This window comes from Cebidichthys violaceus, unplaced genomic scaffold (assembly GCF_023349555.1).
Source record: "Cebidichthys violaceus isolate CVI_PGR_0920_01 unplaced genomic scaffold, fCebVio1.0.p SCAF_30, whole genome shotgun sequence".
NCBI classification, from domain to species: domain Eukaryota; kingdom Metazoa; phylum Chordata; class Actinopteri; order Perciformes; family Stichaeidae; genus Cebidichthys; species Cebidichthys violaceus.
This window is the reverse complement of record NW_027176484.1, coordinates 3127777-3141537: the sequence shown is the minus strand read 5'-3', so window position 1 is coordinate 3141537 and position 13761 is coordinate 3127777. Positions and strand designations below refer to the sequence as shown.

At 43.2% G+C, this 13761-nt stretch overlaps 1 protein-coding gene across 21 annotated transcripts in view; it reads right to left on the bottom strand.

Annotated features, from left to right (window-relative positions):
- The window catches only part of myo9aa (myosin IXAa), a 105340-nt gene that overhangs the window by 68845 nt on the left and 22734 nt on the right, over positions 1 to 13761 (bottom strand). For all 21 annotated transcript variants that reach the window (XM_068724225.1, XM_068724226.1, XM_068724232.1 and 18 more), the window contains exon 2: positions 12082 to 13052. In XM_068724225.1, the coding sequence (XP_068580326.1) occupies positions 12082 to 12966 (885 nt within the window). In that variant the 5' untranslated portion in view covers positions 12967 to 13052. The remainder of the gene's footprint in view (positions 1 to 12081; positions 13053 to 13761) is intronic.

Below are 13761 nucleotides of genomic sequence, written 5' to 3'. Positions count from 1 at the left end.
TTTTTATCATTTATTTAAAAGCATCAAAAAACCTAACGAGAGGAATAGGGAAACTATGTTCTACATTGTCTGTAATTAATTGGTTAATAATGTAATCTGAAAAGCTTGCCTGCCCCACTCTTGGACTTCAGCTCACTTCAATGTAAAGTGAAGTAAGCTACGAGCAGATGACCTCACTGCGCTCATTACAGAGTTGTACTCTGAAGCTACCCTGCAGTGTTTACGGTCCAGTTTACATTCAGTGTGTGTATCCTTGAGGCTTAACAAACATGTTGAATTCTTTTCCTTCCTAATAAAACAGTTGCAAAGTACACTTTTGGAATACTTTCAAACCTGCCTTGTGTATATATATATATATATATATATATATATATACACACATACATACACACATACATATCGGCTGGCAGTCTTGCAATCAGTGGAATAGCATGAAACCGAGGGATTTCATGTAACTACCATACCATGCACATATGGATGAGCGCCCGCTGCCGTCGGGGGAAGCGGGTCGTGTCACCCACTTATTTCTTACTACAAATTGATCCATTTATCTATAGTTGCACTGGTAGTCAAAAACTCCACAGTTTACCTTTAAGATACATGTTGCTCCGTTTTATGATCTGTGACATTGACGGATCGCAACAAGAAGAAAACTTAAAATCAGCCTGACGACTAAAGAGACCACCATCAGGTGAAAGACCCGCATCAACCAGCCTTCATTCAGGGTTTCTAAAAGTCTGATCCATGATCCAGATCCAGACCAAACTACAGGATAGAATATTCCAGAAGTAGCTATATACACATTTCTATGATGACAAGCCACCTGTGTGTGTGTGTGTGTGTGTGTGTGTGTGTGTGTGTGTGTGTGTGTGTGTGTGTGTGTGTGTGTGTGTGTGTGTGTGCATGCTCCCATTCATACGTTTCTGTGGTATTCACTCCCATCCAGCCATAAGAGGCGTAACGTAGTTGCCCCCACGAGTCGGTTACGTGGACGTCATCAATAAACGCAGCAAGATGATCTCAAAGATGCCCCCCCCCCCGGTTGTTCTTCCCATGGTTCATTCTATTTTTAGGTTAAAGGATTAGAGTAAACGTTAAAAGTTTGCTTTTGGGGAGTTTATCCGAATCGAGGCTTGAAGGACAGATTCCAGACTGTAAAGGAACATTTGTGATATTGGGCTATGTAAGTATAACCCTCAGAGAGCTTGAGAAAGTCGTTATTTATGAAAAAATAGAGTAATATGGACCGAGTGTACAACATCAAAGGAGGGAAATGCCGCTGCACGTGGGGCATAATCCAGTCATGGTCCTTTAATGATTGAAGCAGAAGCGGTGATGTCTGGAAGTTGCTGCTGTTAAAAGCTTTATGATAGAAGGGAACCATATCTCCAGTCCACACTTACTACAACGCCTCTTCAGAGCCATTATTGGGGACAGTTAATGAGTCATTCTCCAACAGCCGACTTTCCCAACACACAAAGATGTATTCTTAGCAGTGACACTTATCTTTCTCAGTGGGATGGGCCAGCGGAGATAGACGCACCGCTATCGCAGTTATGGGCCAACAGAGGAAGAGACGAACAGAGGGACAGAGAATAAGGAGGGCGATAACGCCGCTTCATAATTGCTTTTCATTTCCTGCAGTGATAATGTATCAGGGGCACAAAAGTCAAATCTTATCTTTGCTAAAAACTTCCAGGTCCAGAAGAGATGTTTCCATGTAATCGAACTTTCCTCAACTTAACATCAACAAAAGACAAACTACCGGAAAATATACAGAGCAGCACTGGGATGAACTTTCCATGAGCAAGGATGACATCCCTCATGTTTTCTGCTCCCTTCCAGATGTGTGCTCTTTTCACACTGTTTTATTACAGCACATCTGGATATAAGGGAAGCACAAGATGACCACAAACAAAACACACACACACACACACACACACACACACACACACACACACACACACACACACACACACACCACATGAGAACATAGCAGGAGAGGGAGAGAGGTCACCTGTGAGGGTTTATGTAACTGGAGTGAGGAGTGGAAGGCGTGCTTTCAGCATTTATGTAACAGACTTTATTGATTCTCAAAATCATGAGGATGGAAAATCCGTGTGTGAGCTCTTGAAGGAGGACGAGGGTTGTTTTCAGATTTTAGACTCAAGGTTTATGTAATCACCTTTTGGGTTTTAGAAGAAATACCGGTAGATTGAATATATAAATAATCAAACAAAATTACTTATTATTTTAGAGAATTTGAAAATGTTTGAATTTCAGACAGCAAAGTGGAACCGTTTCTGTAAAAAGAGCATCAAAGGAAGACTCTTTCTGCTGTTGCCACTTCTACAGAGGAGAGCCGAGGGGAGGGTTTTTAAAACAAGTCCCGAACATCCGCTGCTACACAAAATCAGAGGGTTTCAAAGGAAGGACAGTGGGGGGGGGGGGGGGGGGAGGCAACATCTGGCCAGCTGCAGATGAACAAAGTGACGGCAACAGAAGGGAGTGCATGAATCTCAGCATAGGTTTGTCTTCTAAGAAAAGCAGATTTACATTTCTTCGCCAGTGGAATTTCTTTCCAGAACTAAAATGACGACGGGCTGCAACTAACAATTATTCTGCGAGTTACGTTTTAAATCTAAAATCAAAATGATAAACATCCATCATCATGAACTCCCAAAGTCAAAATGGACATATTTTACCGCCGTCTTTTGTCCAAGCAGCTGTGCAAAACCAAAAATGTTTAGGTTCAAACTATATTCAGAGTTTAGAAAACCAGAAAATATTTCACATTTGAGAACCTGGAACCTGTGAACTTTGGCTTTTCTGCTGTGAAAAATGACTCATAGTTACTTTTTAGTTTTCTGTGAATCGGCTACTTGTTTCAGCTCTACATGACTGAAGATAAACTGGTCAGACTTTTCATTAGAAAAAAATCTAGGCCATAATTAAGGGCACTGAAAACACAGAGTCGTGTGTGCTGCAGATTAATTTAGTTTAAAGTCCAACAATGAAGAGAGCAGGTCCACTGTGACTGTGACTTCATGCACAATAAAGCCTTTTCTGTCCGTCTCATTTCTATGTGACACACTGCTGCAGGTGTAGTCAGTGCAGCGGGGCAGCTGGTCGAGTCTAACAGCAAGTGCTGACGATGGTGTGTGTGTGTGTGTGTGTGTGTGTGTGTGTGTGTGTGTGTGTGTGTGTGTGTGTGTGTGTGTGTGTGTGTGTGTGTAATGCTGACCAGGCACCTGCAAACTCTAGCGTACCCCAGCATAAATAAAGAGCCTGTGAGGGGGACACAAACAGGCACATTGTCGTGCTGCTGCTGACATCTGTTGCTGAAGACCGACTAGTTAACTCAAAAACTGTGATGAAAGACACGGCAGACGAGGCTACACATCCTGTGAGAAGATTACCGTCATAAAAATCTGTAGATAGTTCTGCACAGATGTAGGGCTGGAACTCAATTTAACCAATAATTAAAACATTGTTTAGAAACTTTAAAAAAAAGGTGACATCTTCGTCATGTTTTGTGCGACCAAAAGTCCAAAAGCTGAAGATATTAACATACGACAAAGAAAAGCAGCACATCCAAGAAATGTTAACTGTTTTCAGCTGTAATCGTGCCGACTGCGGCAATCTAATACTTCTATGACCACTTCACCTGCGGAGCGCTTTTGATCCAACTGGAGGAAAGTTTAATTAAAGTTAGTTTTGACCTGCTACACAACACAAACTAGACTCGGCTAAGAAGTCAAAACGAATCACTCCGACTCCAGCAGATCTCTCTGTAACCTCTGACCTCAAGCTGCTGCAGTCAGAGCGAGAAGCTCCATCAACTCAACTCTCCGCTCAATCGTTGAAGAAGAAGGAACAGTATGTACTCCTCTTTCCCAGCCAGTGGATCCAGTCTGCATGTATACAGTTACAGAGGAATAATAAGAGCTTGGCACCGGGTTGGCGAGATAAACAAGCAGTGAAAAGTAACGGCTGGAGTTGTTGTTGGCATTCTGCTTGAGCAAAATGCCATTCGTTGTAACACTGGCGTTACAAAGTGTTCAGTTGATGCTTGTGCGTTCTCATTTCCCATAAGCCCTCACGTTAGATGTCCCGACTCAACAAATGAGGACAACAGCTAAAAAGTTGGAAAAATTACTTTTTAACAGAGTGTTGGGGGGATTTTATGGTTATATATGATGACATCGTAAGCAGCTGTGGTTTCATGGGAGCTGTAGTTTTTAGACTTTGACAGAAGAGAAACCAAGACGAGCCTGGATGTGACTTCTGCTCCCTATTGGTTGAGTTACTGAGTGTTAACAAGTGGGAAAGAATACATAAGAGAGAAAATAACAGTGAGGGCTGGGCAATAAATCAATATCATATCAATATAGTGATATGAGAGTAGCTATTGTCTTGGATTTTGGATGTCATAATATGGCATAAGTGTTGTCTTTCTGTGGTTTTAAAGACTGCATAACAGTAGTTATTTAGTAGTAGTTAGTTTAGACTGTTCTAGCTGTTAAAATGAAATTTAATTGCAATACTGTACAAATATATTATTATTAATGTTGTGTTAATAGTCATATTAACATTATTCTGTACTTTTTATTTTGATGCTTTGGCAACATTGTTTTTTAGATTTACCTTCACCCACTTAGTCATTATATCCACATTTACTGATGATTATTTATCAAAAATCTCCTCTGTAAATATTTTGTAAAAGCAGCAAAAGCCAACCATACAATATCGCCACAATATCCCCGTATTTGCTCAAAATATCATGAAATCAAATTGTATCCATATCGCCCAGCCTTAATAACAGTTAAATGAATTGTCTGAACATGATTCTAGCACCAGTGTCCGTGACTGATCAGCCTTCCCTTGGTCATCTGGGACAATCCTGAGCAGACAACTCTAAACATATGGCTTGATGTTACGTAATCCTCATGGTGAGGAGGGTAGTGGCTCAAAAACAAATGCAACACCGTTCCTCAACAACCCCAAGTTGCTACACAAACAGCTCTGTGGTGAGCTGCTCGTGGAACTTGCCACTGTGTGTTTTTACTCTAGAGTCCAGTGTCGTACAGATAACCAGGCACTCCTATAGTCCAGTATCATTACACCCTTTTCCCCGGTTTCTACCTCAATAAAGCACACAGCGCTCTAACGTTACACTCAACTGAAAAGACACTGAGCATGAACGCCGCTCGATCATTCCCCGTCTCTTTTTTTTTTTTTTTTTTCCACCTCGGCCTGAGGAAAACAACACTTTCAGGGGCACAGTAAATCTGGCTGGACCCCGCCCAGATGGGGGAAGATCCCAGTAATACACACTAATCCTACTCGGCGTTAGTGGGGGGATCTGGGGAAGATGGTATTAAATGTGCAAATGTGTGCGTGCATTTCTGTGTCTGAGTGTATTGAGGTAGCAGCAGCGAGGGAAATGCTGAGAGGTGAAACCGCTGACCTGGGTTGACTCACACTGGGAGTGTTTCTGTTGGCCGGGAACGACGGAGGAGCACAACAGGAGCTCCAGAGCTCACCGGAGCCAACCAGGCCTGCAGGTCCTCCACAGGCACAAAATATAAGACTTGTAGTTAAACTAAAAAAGATGCAACTAGCAGGTGAGATTGAGACACATTGGACATTAACAAAGAACTCTAAGAGTTGTCTCTGTGTCCCAAAGGAAACTTTTGATGGATCTTTTTGGCCTTCAGCGGACAAACATAAAAACAAGCTGACGTACACAGCAGTCATATATATATGTGGCTTAAAAAGTTGTCACTACAGACACAGAGTGAAGTTTCTAGTCCCATCATGAACGCAAGTCCAACATTAACTCTTCCTAAAGTTGAGTTTAGGTCTCGACCAACTCCTGAGAAAACATCTGGGTATTTAGCAGCTGGATGTTTGTCGTTCTTCACCAGCTTTGTCTGTCTGATGTTTGATGGCGTACAGATGGGATCAGAGCTGTATAACTGGTAACAGCTAAAGCAGCAAATCCATACATTTACATACTTCAGCAATGAAATGATTCTGAAATTATAGCTTAATGTCAATTTTAGTTAATTTGATGTGCTTTTCGCTTTATGGCAGATTCTTTGCGGTGGCCTTTTTCAGTGTTCGGATAAAAGATATGGATTAATGAAGCATCACAATGACAGTGGAGCTGAAGTATAGTTTATATGTTTGGCTAGTAACTGTGTTCACGTCGCCATACAGTAAGTATAATCATTGAGAGCATTCACGTCTCTGTGCCAGACTGTGAATTCATGTGTGTGCGCACATGGAAGTGGGTCCAACCTTTGATGACAGTTCAGTGCCCCTGAAACACCACACACACACACACACACACACACACACACACACACACACACACACACACACACACACACACACACACACACACACACACACACACACACACACACACACACACACACACACACACACACACACCATTAGCTGTGCTCCTGCACTAATGCCCCGTGACGCCTCCTCTCCAGTCTTGGAAAGCAGATCCTGATGACGCACCGTCAGAGTGAGCGGCGTGAGGTAACCTCATACACCCCCTCTTGACCCAGAGGGAGAACAGAAGACAGCTGAGCTCATATTAAGCCGTCACTTGGCTCACATGTAAAAACAAATGACCGTGCTTCCTGTGAGCACTCTTTGTGTCAACAACAATGTCGAACCACAACCAGCTCCTTGTTAAAATAGTAAAGCATGTAGAAAGCATTATATAGAAATAGTTTTTAGCAGTTTTTCCTTAATGTCTGATACTGTAGAGACATAGAGGAGACATGGGGATAGAGTCCCGGGTGTGACTTCATAGTTATATTAACCTTTTGGTTACAATGACGCCCCTTCCTGTAGCATGTTAAACACATCTTGCATTCTCATACCTACTTTGGACATTCATTCCTCGAGTGTGCATTAAATCATTCTTAAATGTCAGGTAGCCACCTGAAAACCCGAAGACTCGACAGGCCGACATCTGGATTCAAAGCCCGGGTGGCAGTTAAACACAAGATGATGACTAGGTAGTACAAGAAAACTATAAATAAATAAATAAAGTGCACCAAGGATCCATCTCCAAACTATACAGGATATATTTTTCCTCTATCAAGCTATAATCCAACACGTGTTTGGTCTTTGTAGACGTGCCACAAAGAGCTAAAAGGGAGAGAAAAGGTAAACTATTATGTAGCAAACTAAGCAAAGACAAGACATCTGCACTAACCCATCATTACTGATGATTAGCACTGTCGAACAAATGGAGATCAAGCAGAGAAACACTCAGCAAATGGGGTTTAATAGCGACGCCGCACTAACAGCTTTCCTTCATAGCCGTCTGTCATCCTTTGCTTCAGGGTTTCTGCAGCTTAAGGCAAGTTAGATTTAAGACTTTTAAAATTGCCATTCCAAGACCAAAAAAAACCAACACAATCACTTTTGGTTCGGGACAATTCATGGTGAAATTCCATGGCGGCAACCTCCAGGTCTGAAAAGTGAATCCCATGCGGTAGTGACTTAAACTTGCATTCTCTCTAGTGGCTATCAGCGGGCGACTCCTCTGGTTGCAAGAAGAAGTCCATTCATATAGAAGTCTATGAGAAAGTGACTCTACTTCTCACTTGATTCATTACCTCAGTAAACATTGTAAACATGAGTTTATGGTCTTAATCTCCAGTTTCAAGTCTTCTTCAATACAGCATGATGTTCATTTAGTAAGTGATGGTCCCATTTAGAGTCAAATAGACCATAAAGACACAGAGTATGCTTAGGGGCGGGGCTACCTTGTGATTGACAGGTGGCTATAGCGCGCCGTTGTCTGGTCTGGGAGTTGTCCGTGTTTTTCGTCTTACAACTTTAACCCTTTAAGTTAACCTTTTTGGACGCCGAAAAAATATCAATCAGCGTTCGGTTTCAACCTGTCGTGTCACTTTTAGTTGCAAAAACCAACATAGCGAAAATGCAGAACTTCAAAACTGCAGTCCACACGCCAATAGGTGACATCACGCCGACTGCGTAAGTCAATGGAAATAGCTGCATTGTTGTGTTTCTCAATCTGCATGGGAGATTCCACTGTCTTGATTCCTATCATACCACGTTTGAAACACTTCCTGAGTAAAACGCACTGTGCCTCGTAGACATCGGCTGGTAACTGTGTCAGGCTCAGCCATGCAAAATCTTGGTTTATAGCCAATTTTCATTGAATTTGCATTTCCCCGTGTCACCGCTTAACAGACAAAACCTTGAGTGTTGTTGGTTCAGCTATCCTAATCTGAGTGGCATTATTTGTACAGTATATCATTTTAAAAACAGATGTTACCAAATATTATGAGATCTTAGTCAGGAGACAGAGAAAACGATTCGTAGCATCCTGCTTCCAATGTCTTTACATTTTTAAGACTTTTAATGAACTGATTTAAGATTTTTCTATACCAAATAATGATTTATTTTTTGATTTATTCATACAGTGTCTTTTAAGACTCCACAGGAACCCTGTGCTTAACGACTAATTGTCAGTCTGTCTCTAAAGTATACACGTTTATGTGGCTTTAAAATGTGATCACATGAAGTTGAGGATTGAGAAAAAGCTTTTGAGTTTCTATTAAACATGTTACTGCATTCGTTACTACACACTGTGTTCGATGTTGAAATGGAAACAAAAAGGAGACGGAGACTACCCACGCTATTTCACACAATAAATTCCAGTGTGCAGTAGTCACCGGAATTTAAAGCTTAATGTCAATTTCAGTCATAACTGGCACAAGAAGGAAAACAGCGTGAAGAATGACAGACCGCAGATAAGCACTAAGCCAACATCAGGTGACGTATTTGTCATATTTCACGCATTTCATTCTGCGGGGTCAACTGAAGACCGAAGGTGTAGAAGGTTGTATCAGTAAAATCAGTCGATTCCTCTTTAAACCACAACCCACAATAAGTGAAGCGCGTCTGTCACATCTCGAATGTCCTTCATTTAGAATAATAACCACGTTCAACCAAAACACTGTAACTCGCTGTGTTTATCTAACCAGCACAACACGGTTTATGTTTTCATCTCCTTTAGGCTGAGTCTTATTAATTGAAGCACTTGAGCGACAGGGCTTGTCAGGATCTTAACGCGTTACTGCAGCTGTTGGCCGGGTTCCAAAAAAAGGCCAAAAGCTCTTGTAAGTGATATCCTCTATCAGGAGTTAAAAAGGGAAAAAAACCCTCCATAGGCTTTAGGCCTCGGGGTGAGTTTGGCCTGCGACTGACAGTCAGCAGGAAGCGTCTGTCTGCTTTGCTAAAGTATTGTTGTCTTGATGGCTCAACACTGTCCTGGTCTTTGATATCAGGTGGTGGGAAGAAAAGAAATATGCTAAATTAAACCCAACATCACTGCCATTAAGGAAGAATTAAAGAGTTATGTTTGATTTATTACTCAGAAAATGCTCTGCCTTCATAATGTCTAATCAAAAACTAAAACTTTAAAAACACCATCTACTAAAAATACCCGGCACATGAAATAGGAAGGACATTTAGTCACTTGAAGTAACTATGAAGTAAATGGCTGCAGTAAAGTTATGAGACCCAAATGAATCGTAGCAGATGTGGCAAAGAAGTCATAGATCCCCGAGCAACATCCACAACAGCATGTGCAACATTTACTAGCACTGTAGCATCTGTAGTTGATGAGGTAGGATGATCTTTCACTAGTAACTTCTCTCTTTTTGTTAAAAGACATCTCCACCGATTTAAAACTGCAACTCTATAACAGTCGGACTCAAGATGGCCTGTTTTAAAAATGATCAAAATTATTTCAGCAAAACCAGGGAGATCATATTTTTGATACCACGCATTTGTCTTTCCTTGTCAAAACATTGCACCTACATTACCCATAATGCAACTCGGCTGCTGACAGCTTGGTAACTTCACACAAACACTTTTTCTGTTTCATTCTCAGACCCAAGTGACACTGACTCGAAGTGACATCCCTTGAGGACATTTTTCAGACTTTCTGGGGCCACACATGGCTTTAAACAATTTCATACACATATGCAGTCATACTTCAAACCAACACTCCAACCATCAACACCTGCAAACTGAGGCACAGCTCTTTAAACCCAATGGCACATGTCAGAGGTTAAGGTTAAATTCAAACTCAAGAACATGAACTCAAGTAGAGGTCAGTACTTTTTGAACGTAAAGAAATCCACAGAATGGTAAAAACGGCATCTCTCTCTCTCTCTCTCTCTCTCTCTCTCTCTCTCTCTCTCTCTCTCTCTCTCTCTCTCTCTCTCTCTCTCTCTCTCTCTCTCTCTCTCTCTCTCTCTCTCTCTCTCTCCAGTAGCTCAGCAGCTTCAGTCTTGGCATCAATCACCAGCGGGCAGATACGCAATCTTACAGTGCAAACAATTAAAGGCGGCTCCTCTGCACTCAAAACTACTCACTCGTGTTGCAGTGTTGAGGATTAACCCAATGTGCTTACTCATTAACCCCGGAGACACACCAATGAATGGCATTCCTGGGAACTGTGTTTGCTAAACCGAAGGCAATGAAACGCAGCGGAGAGCTACTTGTTGCAAAGATTGTTGTCTTGCCGATTACCTTTGAACCTGGCTTCTAAACTGCCAGTTTCAACTTGACTTTGATACTGGGAACACTGGCAGGATCTTCATTGTATTACATGGTAAATTAATTGGCTTTTGGACTGCAATATTACAATTCTAAACTGACATCACCTCTGAGAGAGTGGCCTTAAAGTCAAGATACCATAAATTATTTGGCTGGTAGATTTTAATCACATCTGTACAATGATGGCCGACTCTACCTAGATGAAGAAATACCAGAAGGCAATGTATGCATTTCTGTGAACACTGCCCTTGTTCTACGTGAATCAAGTGTAACCGGCGGGTGGTCAGGTGACATGGCAATGAGCGATACAACCCCTTATGAAACACAGCAACACTCTTTCCAAGAAGCAACCAGTATTTGACTTCCTGACTGGCAGCATTGTGCATGCAGTATGAGGGTGTTATGTAACCGTCAGGAATTCAGTTGAAGACAAATGAGAAAACAATGTGTGGTTGTGAACCTGTGAAAGACTCTTGACGGGGCGTGCTTTAAAGTGACAGGTCCCCGAAGAAGAAAAAGACTACGAGTGGAATGTCTTGAGTGATATGAAAACAAACGGTTTCCTTCACAACCTTTGGCCGGGCCTCCGCCAAGGGTCTACGGTCAGACAATCTTTACACTGTGCAGAAAACAAATGGCAGAAATCACAAAAACAAGAAATAATACTATAACCCCCCCCGATAGGCCACTGGCTGTTTGCAGATAGAGAGCTCCTCTGTGTGTGTGCTACATAATCCCCACACAGCTGGACCCAAAATGCAATAAAACCTCTGTATGGGGGCAGACACGACTCTGGGCCAACCATAGAGACAGTTGTGGCTGAGCAGCGTTGTGTAACTGATGTCAAAAGACACAGAAGGACTCGTAGGAATCAATCCATTTATACAGGGAAACATCAGCCCACACATACTGGTATGACTTAAATAACTACAGTTATCATTCTCTTAAAACTATGTTAACTAGGCTGCATTATTAGCAAGAACGGTCTGTCTTTTGAGGTAAATCCAAGTCAAGTTTCAAGTCATTTCAGCTCCCGAGTTCAGCATTCCAGATCAAGTCCCAAGTCAAGTCAAATTGATTGTATTTAGCCCGTCACATATCACGACTTTGCTTCAAGGGGCTTTAAAATCTCTACCGCCTACGACAGAAAAAAACTCCCCCTCAAAACAAACCTCAAGAAGAGCAACAGAGGAGGTGTACAGGCCAGACCAACATAGTCAATGTGAAGTGCAAGTCTTTCACGTTTCAAGCTGCATGGTTTTAAAACACGAGTTCTTTTCTGTTAAGTCACGTCTCGTCTTTTGGGAGTCTCGTCTCAATTCAACGTTGTCTCTTTGGTCCAACTCAAGGTCAAGTCTCGCGTCTCAAATGTGCAGCTTCGTCATCAGCAGAGAACATTTGCAAACAACAAATGCATGTTCATTGAATCCCTGAACGCTTTCTGCTTACCTCTAACACTGGCCCGGCCCCCAAGATGATCTGCTCCACTCCACTGGCAAATCCCTTCTGGCTGAGAGCGGTCAGGTGATGAATGAGAAAGTTCGTGCTTTGCGTCTTCCCAGAGCCGCTCTCCCCAGATATAACAATGCACTGATTTCTCTCTCTCTGCAGCATGGCGTGGTACGCCACGTCCGCCACGGCGTAAATATGTGGCTCCAAATTGCCCAGTGCATGATTATCATACATCTTCACATACTTGGGGTTGTAGATGGGCAGGAACTTGAAGGGGTTAATGACGATGAGGATGCTTCCGACATACGTGTAGATCTTTTCCTGCCGGAAGCGCGAGCGCAGGTTGTCCAGCAGCGAGCGCTCGTTGAGCTCCGGCAGGTGGCACAGATCTGCGTGGTCGCCCTGAGAATCGGGCTGTGGCAGCAGTCCGCGCTCCACCATGCGCCGGCGCTCCTCGGTGACCTGCAGCCACATCTGGAGGCTGCCGCCGTAGTGAATCGAGCCGTCCAGGTTCTTCTGCCTGAGGAGGAAGCGGTAATCCTCGCCGCCGGACAGCGGGCGGTGCTCCAACGCCACACGGGGCCAGAGCATCATCCTCTGCACGGGACAGTCGCAAGGGTTCAGCACCCATTCTTCTCCACCGAACTCCTTCACCTCAGCCAGAACATAACACTTGGTGCGGTCCAGCTGCAGGCGTTCAATGACGCGTTCGATGGCCTCGGCGGCTGTGGTGGTCTTGCGGGCGCTGATCGGGCAGTAGATGGTGCCCTCGGCCAGGGAGCCTGGGTAGATGCGCACGGTGAACTCGGAGTTCTCGAAGCGCGACCGCCGGCCCAGGGTGCCCATGCCACCGACGCCACCAACGCCATCACGAGCACTCATGGCGGAGCAGGAGTTCCCATTAGCAGCAGCCGGCACTGGCACGTCCTTTACTGGGCTGGAGAGGCCACCAATTCAAGACATTACCACTGTGAAGCAGAAGAGACAAAAAAAACACAAATATCCATCAATACCCTGAAGATCTAGGATTGCTCTAAACATCTAAATATCACTTGTTTGAAGCCGACACTAAAAAACACAGATTACACATCAAATAAACAGCAAAGCACCAGCAGGAATGACACTGCATATGTATGATCTGAAACTGCAACAACTTCTACCAACTGTTGAATTGATCTAAATCCAGACCAAAGCCCTCTGCAGTCAACCAGATTACGAAATGTGTCGGATTATGACACAGAGACTTCATGTGCTATTATGTAATCTAGAAAAGGGCCAAATTATTTAGCTGGAGCCCCGACATGCACACTCATAAAGGATAAAGGATAAGTCATCTGGATCTACAGGATTACCATTAACACACATACACGCTCCCGAGCACACACATAAGCTCTCGCCAACGCCGTGACCAACAGCTGCCGTCCTCTTTAGTGAAGAAGACACAATCACGCCATTCACAAGTTCCCTCTTTAATACACAGCAGAGAGGACATCATGGGGTGAGAAGAGGCCACGGAGAGAGAGAGAGAGAGACACGAGTGACTGAGCTGCTGACAAAAACTCTCTGTGCTCAGGTTTTGTAGAGTTCTGCGGCACAAACATTTTATAAACCACATCTAAATGAATCAATTCAAGTTCTTTTTGAATGGTCAATTGAACCGGTATTTCCATACAGTAC